The sequence below is a fragment of the Coccidioides immitis genome, assembly GCF_000149335.2.
Source record: "Coccidioides immitis RS genomic scaffold supercont3.2, whole genome shotgun sequence".
Lineage (NCBI taxonomy): Eukaryota > Fungi > Ascomycota > Eurotiomycetes > Onygenales > Onygenaceae > Coccidioides > Coccidioides immitis.
The window spans coordinates 4377372-4391922 of record NW_004504309.1 but is presented as its reverse complement, the minus strand read 5'-3'; the positions used below and the strand labels follow the sequence as shown (position 1 = coordinate 4391922).

Sequence of the window (14551 nt, the reverse complement as noted above, 5' to 3'; positions counted from 1 at the left end):
AGCCATGACAGTTTCTCCTGTTGAACCTGGGGGGAGTCCCGCGACCGTTCCACCAGACGAGCTCCGAGAAGATTCGGTATCGCGTGTCGAACTGGAAAGCGATTCTGCAGAGCCAGGGACTTCTCGGCATGACCAGGATTATCAAGGTGCTCCAAACAAACCGCAAGCAGCTCCTCCACGCCCCGACCATCAGAGAAATAAACGCCACGGTGCATACCTGGATGTCACGAATGCCGGTTCTTCACACTCTTCTTCGTCCGATTCCCTAGTCTCTGCACACTTGCTTCCCCCAAACACCGTGCAATCCGAACCTGTATTTGGAGAACCAGTCTGCCCGTCACCATCGCCTGCACCGGAACTCACAGCTGCGTCCCCGCCTCCAAAATTGGCATGGAAGCAAAAAATTACCCGGACGTGGCTTCTGGGTAAGGGGATGCTGATGGTTATGTCGGCGCAGTTTTTCGGTGCATCGATGAATGTGATGACGAGATTGTTAGAATTGAATGGGCCGCACGGCAAAGGGATGCATCCGTTTGAGGTAACAAGCTTATCCCTGCTGGTTGCATCCTAGTCCCCGGAGAGACTAATAGGTGTTTTAGATCCTCTTTGTCCGCATGTCTGCAACCACTTTCTGCAGCTTCCTGTACATGTGGTACACCAGGGTTCCGCAGCCTTTTGGTGCTCCCGACGTTCGAGGCCTCCTAGTTCTCCGTGGAGTGAGCGGCTTCATCGGCGTTTTCGGACTATATTACTCACTTGGCTACCTGCCGCTGTCAGAGGCGACGGTGTTGACATTCCTTGCGCCGATTCTAACTTGCTACGTCTGCTCTTTAATCATGCCGAACGAAACTTTTACCCGCAAACAGCAGCTAGCCGGGATTGGTTCGCTTGTAGGTGTTGTCCTCATTGCCCGTCCAACGTCGCTCTTCTCGAGTATAGTGAGGTCCTCTGCAGAAGGCATCCCTCCGTATAGCAATACCACGTCCCTTCAATCACCCATTGCCGCAAGAAACGCCATAGTTGGCAAATCTAGCACCGGTCCCGACTCCGACTCGACACAGCATCTCATAGCCATTGGCGCAGCTCTCGTCGGTGTTCTCGGTGCCACATCAGCATACACTTCCATCCGCAAAATTGGTCAACGAGCCCATCCTCTTGTAAGTGTAAATTACTTTTCCACCTTGACCACGATCATCTCCACTATCGCCGTGCTGGTGCTTCCTAATGTATCGTTCCGTCTCCCTGCCAATGTCACGGAGACTCTGCTCCTCTGCGGTCTGGGCATCTGCGGCTTTTTCCTGCAATTCTTGCTCACAGCCGGGCTGTCGTATGTTCCTCCGCCATCTGTTGTAGGCGGGAATGGCGCAGGATCCGGGAAAGGTAGCTCGCACGGCTCGCGGGCTACAAATATGGTGTATACCCAGATGTTGTTTGCATTGTTTTATGATAGGATGATTTGGAATTCAATGCCGTCGGCGCTGAGTTGGGCCGGGTCCGGGATTATTCTTGCCAGCGCGATTTATGTCGCGATTGCGAGAGATGGGAATAGGCAAAGTATTCTGGCGAATGTGAAGCATGAGGGTGAAGAGGAAGAATCTGCAGATGGGATTCTTGCGGGTGCTCGTGGTGATGATCTGGAGAGCGGGACTGCTAGGGCGAAGGTCGTGTTCCGGAATGATGGGTGCGAGGCGGTGGATGAGGAAGAGAGGAGAAGCTTGCTGCATGGTCATGAAAACGACAATGATGACGACGAATATGGCGAAGGCGAACGAGCGCAGGAATATACGCTGCCACGATGATCTATGAATAATGATGGATATGACCACCCAATGCGAACGGGGTTAATGAGGATGTATGATGGGGATAAGTTGGGTTCGGACTTCGCGATGGATATTTGTCCGACCCATACCAAAAGAAATAACGATTGCGGGCTTATAAATCTATATAGAAGATGTCGTAACTAGAATGTATGTACTGTACTTTTTAACAGTGTTCGTTTTTGATGACCGAGAATCAGGGCAGTCCACCATAGCAAGGAGTACAGAAGCAAGTCGGTATTACGTTGCGCCAAACGTGAACAAATCAGAGCAGCTACGCTCAGGCAGTTCCCTTGTATATCAATTTCGATTTATTATTGGATTCTTGCCGTTCGCTGCTCAGCCTACATTTCTACGAACTGAACTAAAGGAGCTTCGGGAGGTGCAAGACAACTTGCAGCACGAATGCCTTCTTGTCATTCTGAATTTCAAACATACATATTATACTACGTGGGCTCTTCGCAGACTCCAAGTCCAGCACAGGCGCCCAGGGAACATACCACTTATCTATGTAAAGGTGAAAGTATCTCCGCCCTTCTCCATCATCATGCTTCCTATCCTCTTCGTCCCTACGACTCTCTCTAACTTTAGCGCATCCCACTTCGAAAACAGAGCACGCACGCCTTTTTCTGCTGCTTCCCCAACCGCAGAGGGATCCAGTCCCAAGAAAGCCACAATCTCCCCGTAGAATACAGGGTTATCGGGCACACCGTACATGATCACGCGCTTAACACCGCGGATCTTGTAGCGGCGGAAGTGGTGTAAACGCTCTGTATAGAGAAGTACAGAATGGCGGCCATTCATAAAATAGCTTCGGGCGCGAGCTACATCGCGGACTGAAGTGTACTCCGAGATTGCGCCAAATGAGAGATTGGTGGTTTGCGAGGAAGTGGCAAGGTAATTCCGAATACGAACGAAGTCGAGATACGAGGGTATAAAAATCAGGGTCCCTGAGGCAGAAGACTTTCCGGAGCCAGACCAATTCTTCGCGAGGGACGAAAGAACGGTGTTGGTGAAATACTTGAACCGAGTCTCTGGGTCCTTGACGGGAGACAGAGAGTCGAAACGTGAGAAAGTTTGTTTGACGGGCACTGGAACGGGTAGATCGAGAATCGCGCCCTGATATGTGGTGTTTATTTTGACTTTTCCAGAGACGTTTTGAGCGTAGGTGGAATAGACCGAGTTAATTTCAGGAGACATGAAGGATGTGAAAATAAGTGTTTGGCGGAGGTATTTGGCGTTTCCATCAAGGTACCATGTTCTGACCCGACTGAAATCACATCCATGGGCTGCTTTTGGTTGCAGATTCAAATGTGAGAACACATATTCAACGTGATCCCAGTTCTGCATAAGAAGGGCGTCAGCATGATCGACAACGACCAGTTCAATAGATGACAGAAAATCATATTCTTGCTTCTTCCCACTGTGAATAGTCAGCGGCGCATCAGCAAGAGTGAATAGGGTGTTATCCTTACTCTTCCTTTTCCATTGCAGTTCGCAAGCCGAGTGGACTCGCGAGGATGATATCGGAGTTGTAGAATTGGGTAAAATATTTCATCGTTTTCCTGGTGAACTTCAGACCGAGCCTGAACATGTCATCATCGTTACCACCAAATAGCTCCTGGAAGTCTTCAGGTTTGTCTTCCCAGGACTTATCATCGGTTTCAGAAAATGTCTCTAAGAATCGCTTTTTATTTTCTTGCTGGTCGGCTCTATAAAACTTAGAGATGGAATCTACGATCCGCACACAAGCTTGTCTGGTAGGGAGCAGGATCAGAACTTTAGGCCGCGTGAAGCCTTGATCTCTCATTTCAACGTCCTCTCCTTCTTTAGGGACACGCGAATTATTCTTAACCACTCGATCTCGAGTTTTAATTATGTGATTCAATGCATGCAGGCAGTACATGTCTCTCAGGCTGGCTGCATTTTCCGTAGTTCGGGCACCATAGAGCATGTCATAATAGCCAAAAATATAGGGTGCGATGCTGCTATTTTGGGCGTTAATTTGTGACATGTGCTCCGATGCGCTTTCCGATAGCTTGCGTTTGAGTGGCAAATCCTTTAAGCTATGTAAGGGAGGCAGAGCCAAGGACTGTTCATTGCCCACGTCTGGATATGTTGCCGTAATTCGCATGCCGGAAGAGAGTTGATGCTTGCTTGTTTGCCATGTTTTGGTAGAGGCTTCGATCCGTTTGGATAAGCGAGCTTCATCGGGCTGAGAAAAGTGTGCTTCGAAAGGGTCGGAACCTACGTTTATTGTTAGCCGGATGCTTCTCAAGACAAGCAAGATAATAGGGCCATACCAGCGGCTGCGTCACGATCAGCTTCGTCAATTCCATCGTTTTCATCCCCACTTTCGCTCTCATCATCTGATGCCTCCTTGACGTCTAGATCGTCCTGTAGTTCCGAGTCGACCTCTCTTGGTATCGATCTCTTCACCTTGTCCACTTGGTCTTCCTTGCCATTATCTTTGTTCTTATGTTTTAACTTTCGTTTCTTCCTGGCTGGCCCATTTGGATCTGCGCCAACATTCAGCAGCTGAAGGAGGGCATTGTAGGGTTTCGCGGTCAGCCTTTCCTCTTCCGCGCTATCGGATGAAACTACCGAGTACTCCGCATCGCTAGCTTCGTCTAGCGACTCGTTATCAAAAGCATCTGGCCCCTCGCTTGGGGAATTATCTTGACTTCAAAAGGCGGTTAGCTGGAGGAACTTGTGGGTTGAGAAGTATTGGACATACTCAAGGTCCTGCACTCGAGAAGTTTCAAATTTCGGCAGCTTTCTCCTAGGAGGGCCTCGCCTGGCGTGCGCACCTTTGACAGCCATTGTTAATGATTCCCGCCGGGGTAAAGCAGCAGTGTTGTTGACCTTTCACGCTGACGCTCGTGGTGGTAGTCAGGCTTTTTTTTTTCGTTAGATGATCTTATCTTATCTTAGCGTGAAATTTCCACACTGGAATCCGCACACACAAGACATTCAACATCACGACAAAGCGACCGACCAATCCCGCCCCCCCACGCCCTCCAAATCTTGCCTGATACCTCGCATCCGACAGGCACTACTCTTTTTTTCTGCTGCTTGCAATCATGGCTGACACTGGATCGTTTATTCATCTGGCACGGCCCTTGGGTCCGGCCACCGTCGGAGTTGCTCCCAGCACTGCCCCTCTCAACGTTGTTATACAACCACAGGTAAAGCCTCGAAAATGCGAGCGGAAAAATTGAACATAACTAAATTAACACATATATACAGGCAATTTTCTCTATCCTCGATCATTCTTTGCGCCGAAATGCTGACCAAGAACGCGTCATTGGCACCCTTCTCGGTACCCGGTCGGAAGATGGCACCGAAGTTGAAATCCGCACTTGCTTTGCTGTCGGTCACACGGAGACTACCGATCAAGTCGAGGTGGACATGGAATATCAAAAACAAATGCTTGCGCTGCACTTAAAGGCCAATCCTAAGGAAGTTCTCGTTGGTTGGTACGCCACTTCGTCGGAACTGAACACTTTTTCTGCCCTTATTCAGAATTTTTATGGAGGTCAGGGAGATGGGACATGGCCTCATCCTGCTGTGCACTTGACTGTTTCTACCGAACCCGGAAAGGATATTGAAACTCGGACGTATATCTCTGCGCCAGTGGGCGTTACTGCTGAGAGAGCAGCTGACAGTGCTGCGTTCATTCCTGTTCCATATGAGATCCGCTACAGTGAGGCGGAAAGAAATGGTTTGGAGGCTATTGCGCAGGCAAGAGATGCAGAAGACCGGGCATCCAGTTTATTTACCGATATTGAGACCCTCGAGAAGTCGATTGAAGAAGTCCTCGGCATGATCGATAGGGTATCGAAATATGTCGAGTCGGTTATTGATGAAGAAGCACCCGCTTCAACGGCTCTTGGCCAGTTTTTGCTCAACGCGCTTGCTCTGGCACCAAAGGTTGATCCGGCCGATATTGAAAGTGACTTGTACGTTGTTTACCCTTGCCGTTTCATGCGAAACCGTTTAAAAACTAACTTCTGGCACAGCAACAAACACATCCAAGACGTCCTCGTCGTTTCGTATCTCGCAAATACTATCCGTACCCAAATGGAACTCTCCAACCGGCTGGCTACCGCCCAGCTCACCCTTGGAGGTGGCGACAGCACGGCCATTGGTGGTACAGGTGCTGAAAGCGGAGGTCAGCGTGGTGGCCAGCGCAACAACCGCCAACGAGGCGGCCAGCAACGGAATCAAGCTGAGGAATTGCGAGCGTAATCCACCTGACCGTCAATCTCTCTTAACGAACGACCTTTAAACCACTCAATCTCACCCTTCCTATCCTCACCTGCCCTCTTGGCCATGAATTAATTACATACGGAGGCCCTGGACTGCTAGACACGATGTTTCCTCGGGAGCTAGCGGTTTCTCCATACTCTTGGGAACTTCGATGGATCGCAGTTATTTATTCTAACCTATTCGGCTGTGGCTGTGGCTAAAAGCAAGGCGTCTTCGGAGTTGCTGTGCCATGTTTCTGGTTTGTTGGTTTATGCCACCCGATGCCCATGGGAATCTTTTGATATTCTTTGCTTGAGGAGGATCGCGAACAGATTTTGAATTTCTCTGCATGATGGATCATGAAATATGAGGCATGCATGTATAGACCAAATGAATCATTTGCAATTCAATTTTAGTCACAATCCCTACTTGAATTGCTCCCGGAGGGACGCACGCAGAAAAAAAGCCCAAATACACCTAGCAGTTACGCCATTCTCATTCAGTCCCTGATCAAATGCAGAAAAGTGTGCTAAATCGCGAGCCATGTAACCCAGATGTCATTCGCATGCTTGATCTTTCTCGTAACGCCTGACTCGCCTGTGACTGAGACCCGTATCCGTTGAGCATGTTCCTTATCTATTAAACGCTGGTTCCCAAGTCCCTTAAAAACGCCATCATTGCATCGTGGATATCGCTGTGTCGTAGAAAATTTAAGCGGTTGATTCTGCTTTAACAGTCGAAACCTTGCGCTTCTTTCCTGCCCCACTTTCTGAAGCAGCAGTCTCCATACCGGCAGCACGCTTCTTTCCCTTGCCCTTTTTCTTCCCGGCGGCAGCACTAGTACCATCCACGACGGTTTCTGCTCCCTCGCCATCAGAGCCGACAAGTCCCTCAATTTCCTTTCCAGCGGTCGCGTCTTTGCCGACTCGATCGTCGTTCTGATCAAAGGCCTTGCGGGCTTCTTTCAATTCCTTTTCTAACTGGAAGAGTTCTTGGACACGGCCGAGCTTAGCAGCATCGCGACGAATGACGAACATGAAGTCGTCGACCTTGACCTTTTGGCGGCCAGCATGGGCTGCGACTTGGGCTGCCGCGTGGCAGGTTTCGATGATAAAGTCGGTGACGATCTCATCGAGAACGCGAACAGTCTCCGGGTTGGGTTCCTGAGGAAAGTCGGGATGAGGGGCGTTATCGCCGAAAGCGCGTAGGAGCTGTCGAACTGAAGATAGTAGAAGAGTAAGTATGAGTAGACATGTTTGGACAAGTGAACTGCACCAGTAGCAGCGCGTTCTCGAGCTCATTAGGAGAAGAGACAAGCAAAGAGTTAAGTTAACCAAGTCAACGGAAGGAAGGCTTACGCTCGTTGCCAAAGTTTAGCTGGGCATGGTGCCGGGTCAAGCGCACGCGTGGCTCCGACATCCCGCTGGCCTGGACAGCTGCGGCAGCCAAGTCTTGTTCGGCGGTCTCTTCGCTGTTTACAAATGCGAGGGTATAGTGCTCGTAGAGTCCGGGAGCAGGAAGGATCGCGTACGAATGGTCGCCGTGTTTGAAGGTGAGAGGCTTGGAAGTTTTGGGAAACGGAATCCAGTTTCCTGCTGGAGGAGGAGGAGGAGCAGGATGCTCAGAGTGTTTGTGATGGGCAGCATCGTTACTTTCCATGGTCCTTAGTAAGGTGGTTTAGAGTCAACTAGCGCGAAGCTGATTCACCAATGGTTAGTTAGCCGCGCGGTTAGGAAATAGGCGCAAGATGACCCACGCCAGACACCCAACTGCAAAAGACACCTTCACAACAACCGGGTAGGAGAAAGGAAAGAGAAGAAAAGAAAGAGAAAAGAAGTTTTTGAGCCCAAGAGGATCCTAAACACGAGCCACAATGGTAAGTTCCTTTACCTAAAGTTCCTGATTCCTCTCAGCAGACCTAGCCGTCGACATCAGCAGTGATGCCAGAACAGCCGCTTGTCCACTGTGCGTGAAACATCTTACTGACAATTGTCTGATCAGACTGCACTGTTCAACTTCCAATCACTCCTCCTAGTTATTCTCCTAATCATTTGCACAAGTACTTATGCGCACTCAATAATGCCCGGGATTATGGACCGAAACCAGAATGGGTAAGCTTCCGCCGTTCAGACGCCGCCTTACATCGACTGCAACCAGGTTTATGAGGAATAGCAAAGATACTACTGAAATCACTGTAGCCAAATGCTGATGCTGTTGTTTCTAGATTCTTTGGAATATTTTGGAAATGCGCCAGGGTTGGAGAACGGCTGAGTCCGTACGTGAGCTTATGCTGTATTGCCATGGCTGTAAGTCCGCCGAGCGCCTTAGAAGATCTACCCAAATGCAGTTCCTTATTTGCTCTAATGGGAACACAGATTTCCCTTTTCATCGGCTCTTAGAATGTCTTGCAATTCCCTAGTCACACGTTCCACGATGTCAAGCGGGTTCCAGCGTTGGGAGTCATAACTCACTTCGAAGCGGTTTATCTTACATCATTATAATGCACGAAGGACTAAACTATTCTGACTGCAAGATGTCTGATGCATGGGATCCTTGGGCATTCAATTGGCCCGCTGCTATACAATGCGATCCTCTCATGTTCGGATCATATAGCCATCTTCGGAAGGGTTCCTCTCCTTGATAAACGGCCCTGGCCCCCTGGGCTTTCCTATCGCACGCGTTGGGAATTGGCACCAAAATCGTTTACTATCTCCAGTGGCCCGTGGCAGCCGTTATTCTTCGCTCGCCTAAATGAATTTCAGGGCAGGAATGCACATAACACGTGTCCAACCCATACCAAGTCTTTCTCCCCGACCTATTCTTGCGTCGCTGACCCCCAAATCCTCAAACTCTCATCTTTCGGACCTGTTGAGCTGTAGGGTATACCTATGCATTCCTCCCCGATCACCAACTTTATATCATGGCTTGCATCCATATCATATGATTCCATACTAGCATTCCATGGATTTGGGACCTTTCATTTTCTTTTTCTTTTTTAATTCCTCCGCATGCAAGAGGCGCAGGAGAACATGTAGGCAAGGGTTTCTCATGGTTAGGATTGGCTGTAAATACCATATTTCGTCGGTTTGTTTAGCATGCTTTCCGTCAACTTGGTTTTGCAATGTCTCTCAAGTTATGAAATTTGGGTGGCAGGGTCTGCTTGGAAGTTCCTTGCACATGGAAGATTGATGACCTCGGGGAAATATAGGGCCAACATGTGTGAAAACCGATAGCAAAGTTACTACGATATGCATAAATGTTGCTCATTACACATATCATGAGTAATGCCCTGTGGGGCAAGCTCTGTTGACGTTTAGCTCTTCAGTCAAGTGAGCTTGTTCATCCAAAACAAGATCTTCCACCAAATTTTGACTTGACTCTCTTGGAATGTGCCCATTGGAATTGCTGTCCTGCTTTTCTTCACGCTGATCAATTAATGTCAGAGTTTCCGGATCCACGCCGGCTTTTTCTAGCCCTTCACGAAGCCGCCCTTGATCCTGGACCGCTTTAAGAGCCTTGATAGTATATCTGTTGGGAGTCAAGTTATCCAACAGCATTTCTTTCAGCCCCTGGGTAAACTTCATAACCAATCCCAAATCTGCATATCCTCGAAGCATCACATTCCACGCCGGGACGTCCATTTGCGCTCCACATTCCTGCATCATCTCACGGATTATATCGGCAACTTCTAGTCTCCCATGGGCCATTGCACCAGCCAGCAGAATATTCCAAGTCACCATGGATGGACGAGCTTGCTGAATCGGTCTATTTTCTCCTCCAAGGATTGCCGTCTCTGGGAGGGGGTCGTACATATTTCGAACTATCGTTATGGACTGACTGACCATGTCTCTATCTCGACGAAGCGCCATCAGAAACGTATCGTAGACATGACTAGTCTCCGCTAATTTGCCAATAGGATTGTGGCCATGCCGGACAAGCTCGCAAAATCGATCATAGACTTTAAGGGTAATTGCTGAGCTATTGCGTAGCTGGAGATAGGCAGCAACCATGATAACCAAGGCATGCGATGACGGAGAGGAGCAGTTGTCCCGGACAGTTGGCTCTCCCTGGATTATGCCAAGGTCTTTGAGTGGCTGAGGATCATGCCCTTGGCAATAAACCTGCATCATCTTTTTGAAAACTTCGGGTATAGTCTCGGGCGTAGCCGCCTCATACAGCCCGTGCAAAACCTTGCTAATAATATGAGGCTCCCGTGCTATCTCGGGATTCGACGCTATCATGCGACGGCATGTTTCCACTCTTAAGGCATCACCGCGCGTTGTGGCATCATTAAGCAACATCATAACCGCATAAGAGTCAGGCAAGACTTTAGAGTAGTTTAGAATATCCCAGGCCATATCCGGATCGTCCATTTTCAAAGCATTTTGAATAACAACATTTAAAATCGCGCGTTGAGGTTCTATACCAAGACCCAACACTTCGGGAAGAAGTCGAAAACTGCGAACTCCGTTTTCATCACACGTGCTGTCTAAGCTAAGGAGCTTACAGCAATGACGCACGATCTCCTCTGACTGGAGTGAATCCCGGGAAGTAAGTCGGGAAGGGACTAGCCGTAATGCCCGAAGGGAATTTTCCGCATCAGCAAATTCATAGAAAAGGTCCATGAGATATAGCAGAGTTTGAGGCGGCACGTAGACTTCACTCTGGGCGATCTTTTCAAAGGTCTCCCTCAATTGGTCTGGTTCGCAATGCTTAAGGTACACGTGTATGCCTCGTTGGGAGGCGCTTATAACTGGCCATCGATGCGGGCCGATAAGAGAATGCATTCTGCTGTGATAATGATGCTTATTTTCCGGAGTGGACGTCAAGTCCTTGTAATAGAATGCGTCGAGATACAGAAAACATTCAGACACCATGGAAAAAGAAGGAGAAGGCCATTGGTCAGTAGATTCAAAAAACGTCAGAACATCGCCTGGTGAGTTCAACAACAGCCAAAAGGCGATATCCGGCCACATCAGGCGCTTAGTCGCCAAGGGCAACTCGGACCAGAAGCTCTTACCACTGCTCACACTGCTGAAATGTTTAGCCCAGTCTGCCACGACTGGCCATTTTTGCACCCTAAGTAGATTCCAAATCTCGACACTGGGCATGCCGGCATGCTTGTTTGCGAAGCAATTATCAAAATTCCTCTTCCAGTCTTGACGGACGATGGTATAGGGGTAGAGAGAATTCCACCTTGCTTCAAACTCAATCCCATAAGTTCTTGGATTAAAGGCAAACCCAGGGAGAGCATCAGCTTCCTCTGTCAGACATTCATCTAGCTGGCGGCGCTTCAGTTGGATTTTTGGTAATGTCGCACCTTGACTGTCAACTGGACGCCAAAGACGCACGTCTCGCTTTTTCACTCTCTGTATTCCTTCTAGTAAACTCGTCTTGGTTTCACCAAGGGAGTCCTGAAGGGAAACGTGCGAATCGGATTCGTATAGCTCAGTTCCATTATCCTTTTTTTGAGTAATGTTAGAGATCCGATTCGACGGGCGCTCCTGGAGAGCTTGGGGCGCGGATTGGCCAAGACGTTGCCTTAATCGCCGAGACACTGACGAGAACGCAACATGCCTGGGTAGAGAAGGCCTATCTTGCGGGCGAGAGGGAGGAGACTTTTGGGTTAAGGGAGAAAACCCCCCCGTGGAGGGTGAAGGGGAGGCAATGGATGAACAACCTCGTTTTTGGTCATGGGTCGGGAAAAGATATTTCTCTTCATCGCGCTCTTCGAAGTCAGGATTCTGTGTCGTTGCTGCTTTCGCTCCCGGTAAACCAACGCATTCTGAACTGTAGGAAAAGGACTGAGAAGTAGGAACACGTCTATCCAATATTTGGGCGCTTTTTAAGGCTTTGGGATGCCAATTGGAATGTCGGGGTCGCAAACCGCGAATCCGGACAGAAATGCCATTCATGGAGGTATCGAGTGACACAAATTGCCCATGCGAATGGATTCTTTTGCGGAAAGGACTCTCGAAAACAGAGCAATCTTGTAATCTAGGATCCTGGTGGACAGCTTTGACGTAGTAGTCCGACTAACTACTCCGTACAGCCAATTTTTTTGACGCCAGCGCGAGACAGCAAGTTGGCCAGTCAGCTTTCCTCCAAGGCTTGGCATTTCTGTGGCTGGTTACTTCGCGAGTGTGGCTACGGAGCTTGCTCTCACCGCAGTTTTCGACCACGAAGCAAACCAGCTACAGGGCTTGCTAACTTTCAGCTCTCTTTGCTACTTTAAAATTTTACATCTCTCACCGTTTGGGTATGGCGTCCACACATGCCAATCTCGATGCGGCCTCGGTGGACCGCAAAACGCGGCTTGCAAGGCTTGCGGCACTGAAAAGAAAACAACCAGAGTCTGATGCGAAAGAATCCGGTCTAAAAGAGGAGGAACATTCGGAGGACAAGTCCGTCAGCATAACCTCACGATACCTTTCTGGAAGAAACTATGACCCAGAAACACGAGGTCCCAAACTTGGCTTCGAGAACGCGCCTACGGAGGGGCAAGTCACCTTGGAGGAACAGGCAGCGAAGATCGCGATATCCACCGCAGAGGCTGCCAAAGAGGATGAGGAGGTGGATAAACCTATCGATTTGTTCAAACTACAACCCAAAAAGCCGAATTGGGATTTGAAGAGGGATCTTGACGCAAAGTTGAAGATTCTCAATGTGAGGACGGAGAACGCGATAGCACGTCTTGTCAGAGAACGGATACAGAATGCGCAAAGAAACGCTAAACAGAAAACTAAGGCCGGCGACATGGATGGAGAAGAAATAGGCATCGAAGGCGAAGCCTTGCTGGAGGGAATGCATGCACGCGAGCGGGAAGAAGAGGAAGAGAGAAGGGAGCGAGCAGAAGAGGACTTGAGCTAGAACTCCACCGCCACAAACGACATGGCGGATCTTTTTGACGTCCTCTGCTTATACGAGCTTTTACCGGCTGCAATGGGATGGAGCATCGGAGCCAAGGCTACTCGAGATATCAAGATGTCATAGTTTCTAAAAGGATATATGGTACATTGTCGGTTGTTAACGTTATAAGCGTGATCCTCCTTGGCGCCGAAATAATGATCAAAATGCAGACGACAACGCACGCGGCAGGTGGAAAGAGAAAAAAGGAAAAAGGGAAAAAGAGAAGCCAGCATGCAAAGTGAGAAACAAAGAACATTCACTTGCGGTGGAAGATAATTTTCACGTCCTCATATTCATGGCTTGCGTCAAGGCCAGCCGCTTACTGTATGGGCTCAAGCTTCGCCTTTCGGGTTGAGGTGCCGCACGTCTCATAGTGTCACCATCTCCCCGTCTGTCCTTCGCGGGAGAGCGCATGCGACGCCTGATCCTGGATCTGCTAGGACTTGAACCTGGAGAAGGTTTTCTATACCCCTGAACAGGGCTTGGTTCATTCCACGTTGACGGTCCATTTTGGTTCGCTGAGGGTGTTACCGAGCGCCTCTCTCTCGCAATCCTGCTCCTATCCATGCTTCGACTATCAGATCTACCTCTCCAACTCCCTCTCCTCCTTGGATCGCACCGTCTTCCCCGTTCGCTAGGGCTTTGCGACTTCCACTTGCGTCGAATACGGCGGTCGGTTTCACGCGAGCGCGAATGCGTTTCCGCATCTGAATCGGACGAAAAATATGATTCACTTGATGAACTTCTTGCTTTTCTTTTACGCTCATCCGTCCGGAAGGGTGATGGGGACAAGTCGTGCCGTCTCTTCGGAGGGGAGGACCGCGAGCGGTTGGTGGATATGGTGGAAACTGAACTCGAAGATCTACTCGAAGAGACTGAAGGGGACCGCGATTTCGGCCTTCTCGTGCTAGACCGCGTGTCATTCTTACTTGAATTTCTTTTGCTAGGATGTATCTCCCCGTCCTTTCGGTTAAGGAGACTGCTTGGTGGTCCTTTTCTAGAAATGTCGCTTGTTAGACTTGTATGGACATTAATATTTGAGGTAGCCACACATACAAAGTCGAGGCTTCTGTTGGGATTTCCGTTGATAGTGGCTGTAGCAGCTTCGGGTTCGCTAATTGCTGGGTTCTCGATGGGCGCGACGTATATGGACGTTCTTGTGGAGTCACATTGCATTCGTAGCTGTAGTGACGTTTGTAACAGTCAGCACCAATAAAGTCTGGAATATGAGGAGTGGAGACATATCTCTTTTCAAGCATTTTTGACAGAGGGTATTCGGAGTCGCTTTCGACGGACCCCGAAGCCCTGGAATATTGCGATATCGGTTCATCCCACTGCTTGGTTCAACACAGTGTTGCTCTTGCTTGTCGGTCCTGAATCCTGTCGCAAAAGTGTGGAGCGGAGCGGAACAAAGCACGGTAGACAGACTGCGCAGATGTCTCCGCGATGATATTTCTTCTTCTAGTTATGCCTTGCTTTACCTGCCAACTGTGCAGCCTTGAAAAGTGACAGGAAGCGCAGCTCAGTCCCTATACCAGCTACCTACCGCAGCCGCCTCTGTTTTCTTCCAGCCC

The 14551-nt window shown here is 49.3% G+C and overlaps 8 protein-coding genes across 8 annotated transcripts; 4 read left to right on the top strand and 4 right to left on the bottom strand.

The window, feature by feature from the left end:
* Positions 1-4: 4 nt before the first annotated feature.
* Positions 5-2005, top strand: CIMG_07136 (uncharacterized protein; the record flags this gene model as incomplete). The annotated part of the gene is made up of 2 exons (XM_001243239.2): positions 5-538; positions 600-2005. The coding sequence occupies 2 exons, from the start codon at positions 5-7 to the stop codon at positions 1797-1799; spliced, it is 1734 nt and encodes a 577-aa protein (XP_001243240.1). The 3' UTR covers positions 1800-2005.
* Positions 2006-2248: 243 nt separating this feature from the next.
* Positions 2249-4683, bottom strand: CIMG_07135 (U3 small nucleolar RNA-associated protein 25). The gene is made up of 4 exons (XM_001243238.2): positions 4555-4683; positions 4121-4500; positions 3293-4064; positions 2249-3240 (listed from the first exon to the last, which is right to left on the bottom strand). Exons 1-4 carry the CDS (start codon positions 4638-4640, stop codon positions 2325-2327), a joined length of 2154 nt encoding a protein of 717 aa, XP_001243239.1. The 5' UTR covers positions 4641-4683; the 3' UTR covers positions 2249-2324.
* A 144-nt stretch (positions 4684-4827) lies between these two features.
* CIMG_07134 (eukaryotic translation initiation factor 3 subunit F) lies at positions 4828-6526 on the top strand. The gene is made up of 3 exons (XM_001243237.2): positions 4828-5005; positions 5067-5779; positions 5840-6526. The coding sequence occupies exons 1-3, from the start codon at positions 4901-4903 to the stop codon at positions 6066-6068; spliced, it is 1047 nt and encodes a 348-aa protein (XP_001243238.1). The 5' UTR covers positions 4828-4900; the 3' UTR covers positions 6069-6526.
* CIMG_07133 (transcription initiation factor TFIID subunit 13) lies at positions 6455-7727 on the bottom strand (the record flags this gene model as incomplete). The annotated part of the gene is made up of 2 exons (XM_001243236.2): positions 6455-7287; positions 7427-7727. 2 exons carry the CDS (start codon positions 7725-7727, stop codon positions 6779-6781), a joined length of 810 nt encoding a protein of 269 aa, XP_001243237.1. The 3' UTR covers positions 6455-6778.
* A 144-nt stretch (positions 7728-7871) lies between these two features.
* Positions 7872-9434, top strand: CIMG_11908 (S-adenosylmethionine-dependent methyltransferase). Its single transcript, XM_012358730.1, has 4 exons — positions 7872-7944; positions 8070-8179; positions 8293-8374; positions 8444-9434. Exons 1-4 carry the CDS (start codon positions 7942-7944, stop codon positions 8465-8467), a joined length of 219 nt encoding a protein of 72 aa, XP_012214153.1. The 5' UTR covers positions 7872-7941; the 3' UTR covers positions 8468-9434.
* On the bottom strand, positions 9344-12077 carry CIMG_07132 (uncharacterized protein; the record flags this gene model as incomplete). The annotated part of the gene is made up of 1 exon (XM_001243235.2): positions 9344-12077. The coding sequence occupies exon 1, from the start codon at positions 11981-11983 to the stop codon at positions 9344-9346; it is 2640 nt and encodes an 879-aa protein (XP_001243236.2). The 5' UTR covers positions 11984-12077.
* Positions 12078-12252: 175 nt separating this feature from the next.
* CIMG_07131 (coiled-coil domain-containing protein 12) lies at positions 12253-13106 on the top strand. Its single transcript, XM_001243234.2, has one exon. It carries the CDS (start codon positions 12330-12332, stop codon positions 12936-12938), a length of 609 nt encoding a protein of 202 aa, XP_001243235.1. The 5' UTR covers positions 12253-12329; the 3' UTR covers positions 12939-13106.
* On the bottom strand, positions 13037-14500 carry CIMG_07130 (uncharacterized protein). Its single transcript, XM_001243233.2, has 3 exons — positions 14223-14500; positions 14034-14169; positions 13037-13974 (listed from the first exon to the last, which is right to left on the bottom strand). Exons 1-3 carry the CDS (start codon positions 14305-14307, stop codon positions 13257-13259), a joined length of 939 nt encoding a protein of 312 aa, XP_001243234.2. The 5' UTR covers positions 14308-14500; the 3' UTR covers positions 13037-13256.
* Between the last annotated feature and the right edge of the window lie 51 nt (positions 14501-14551).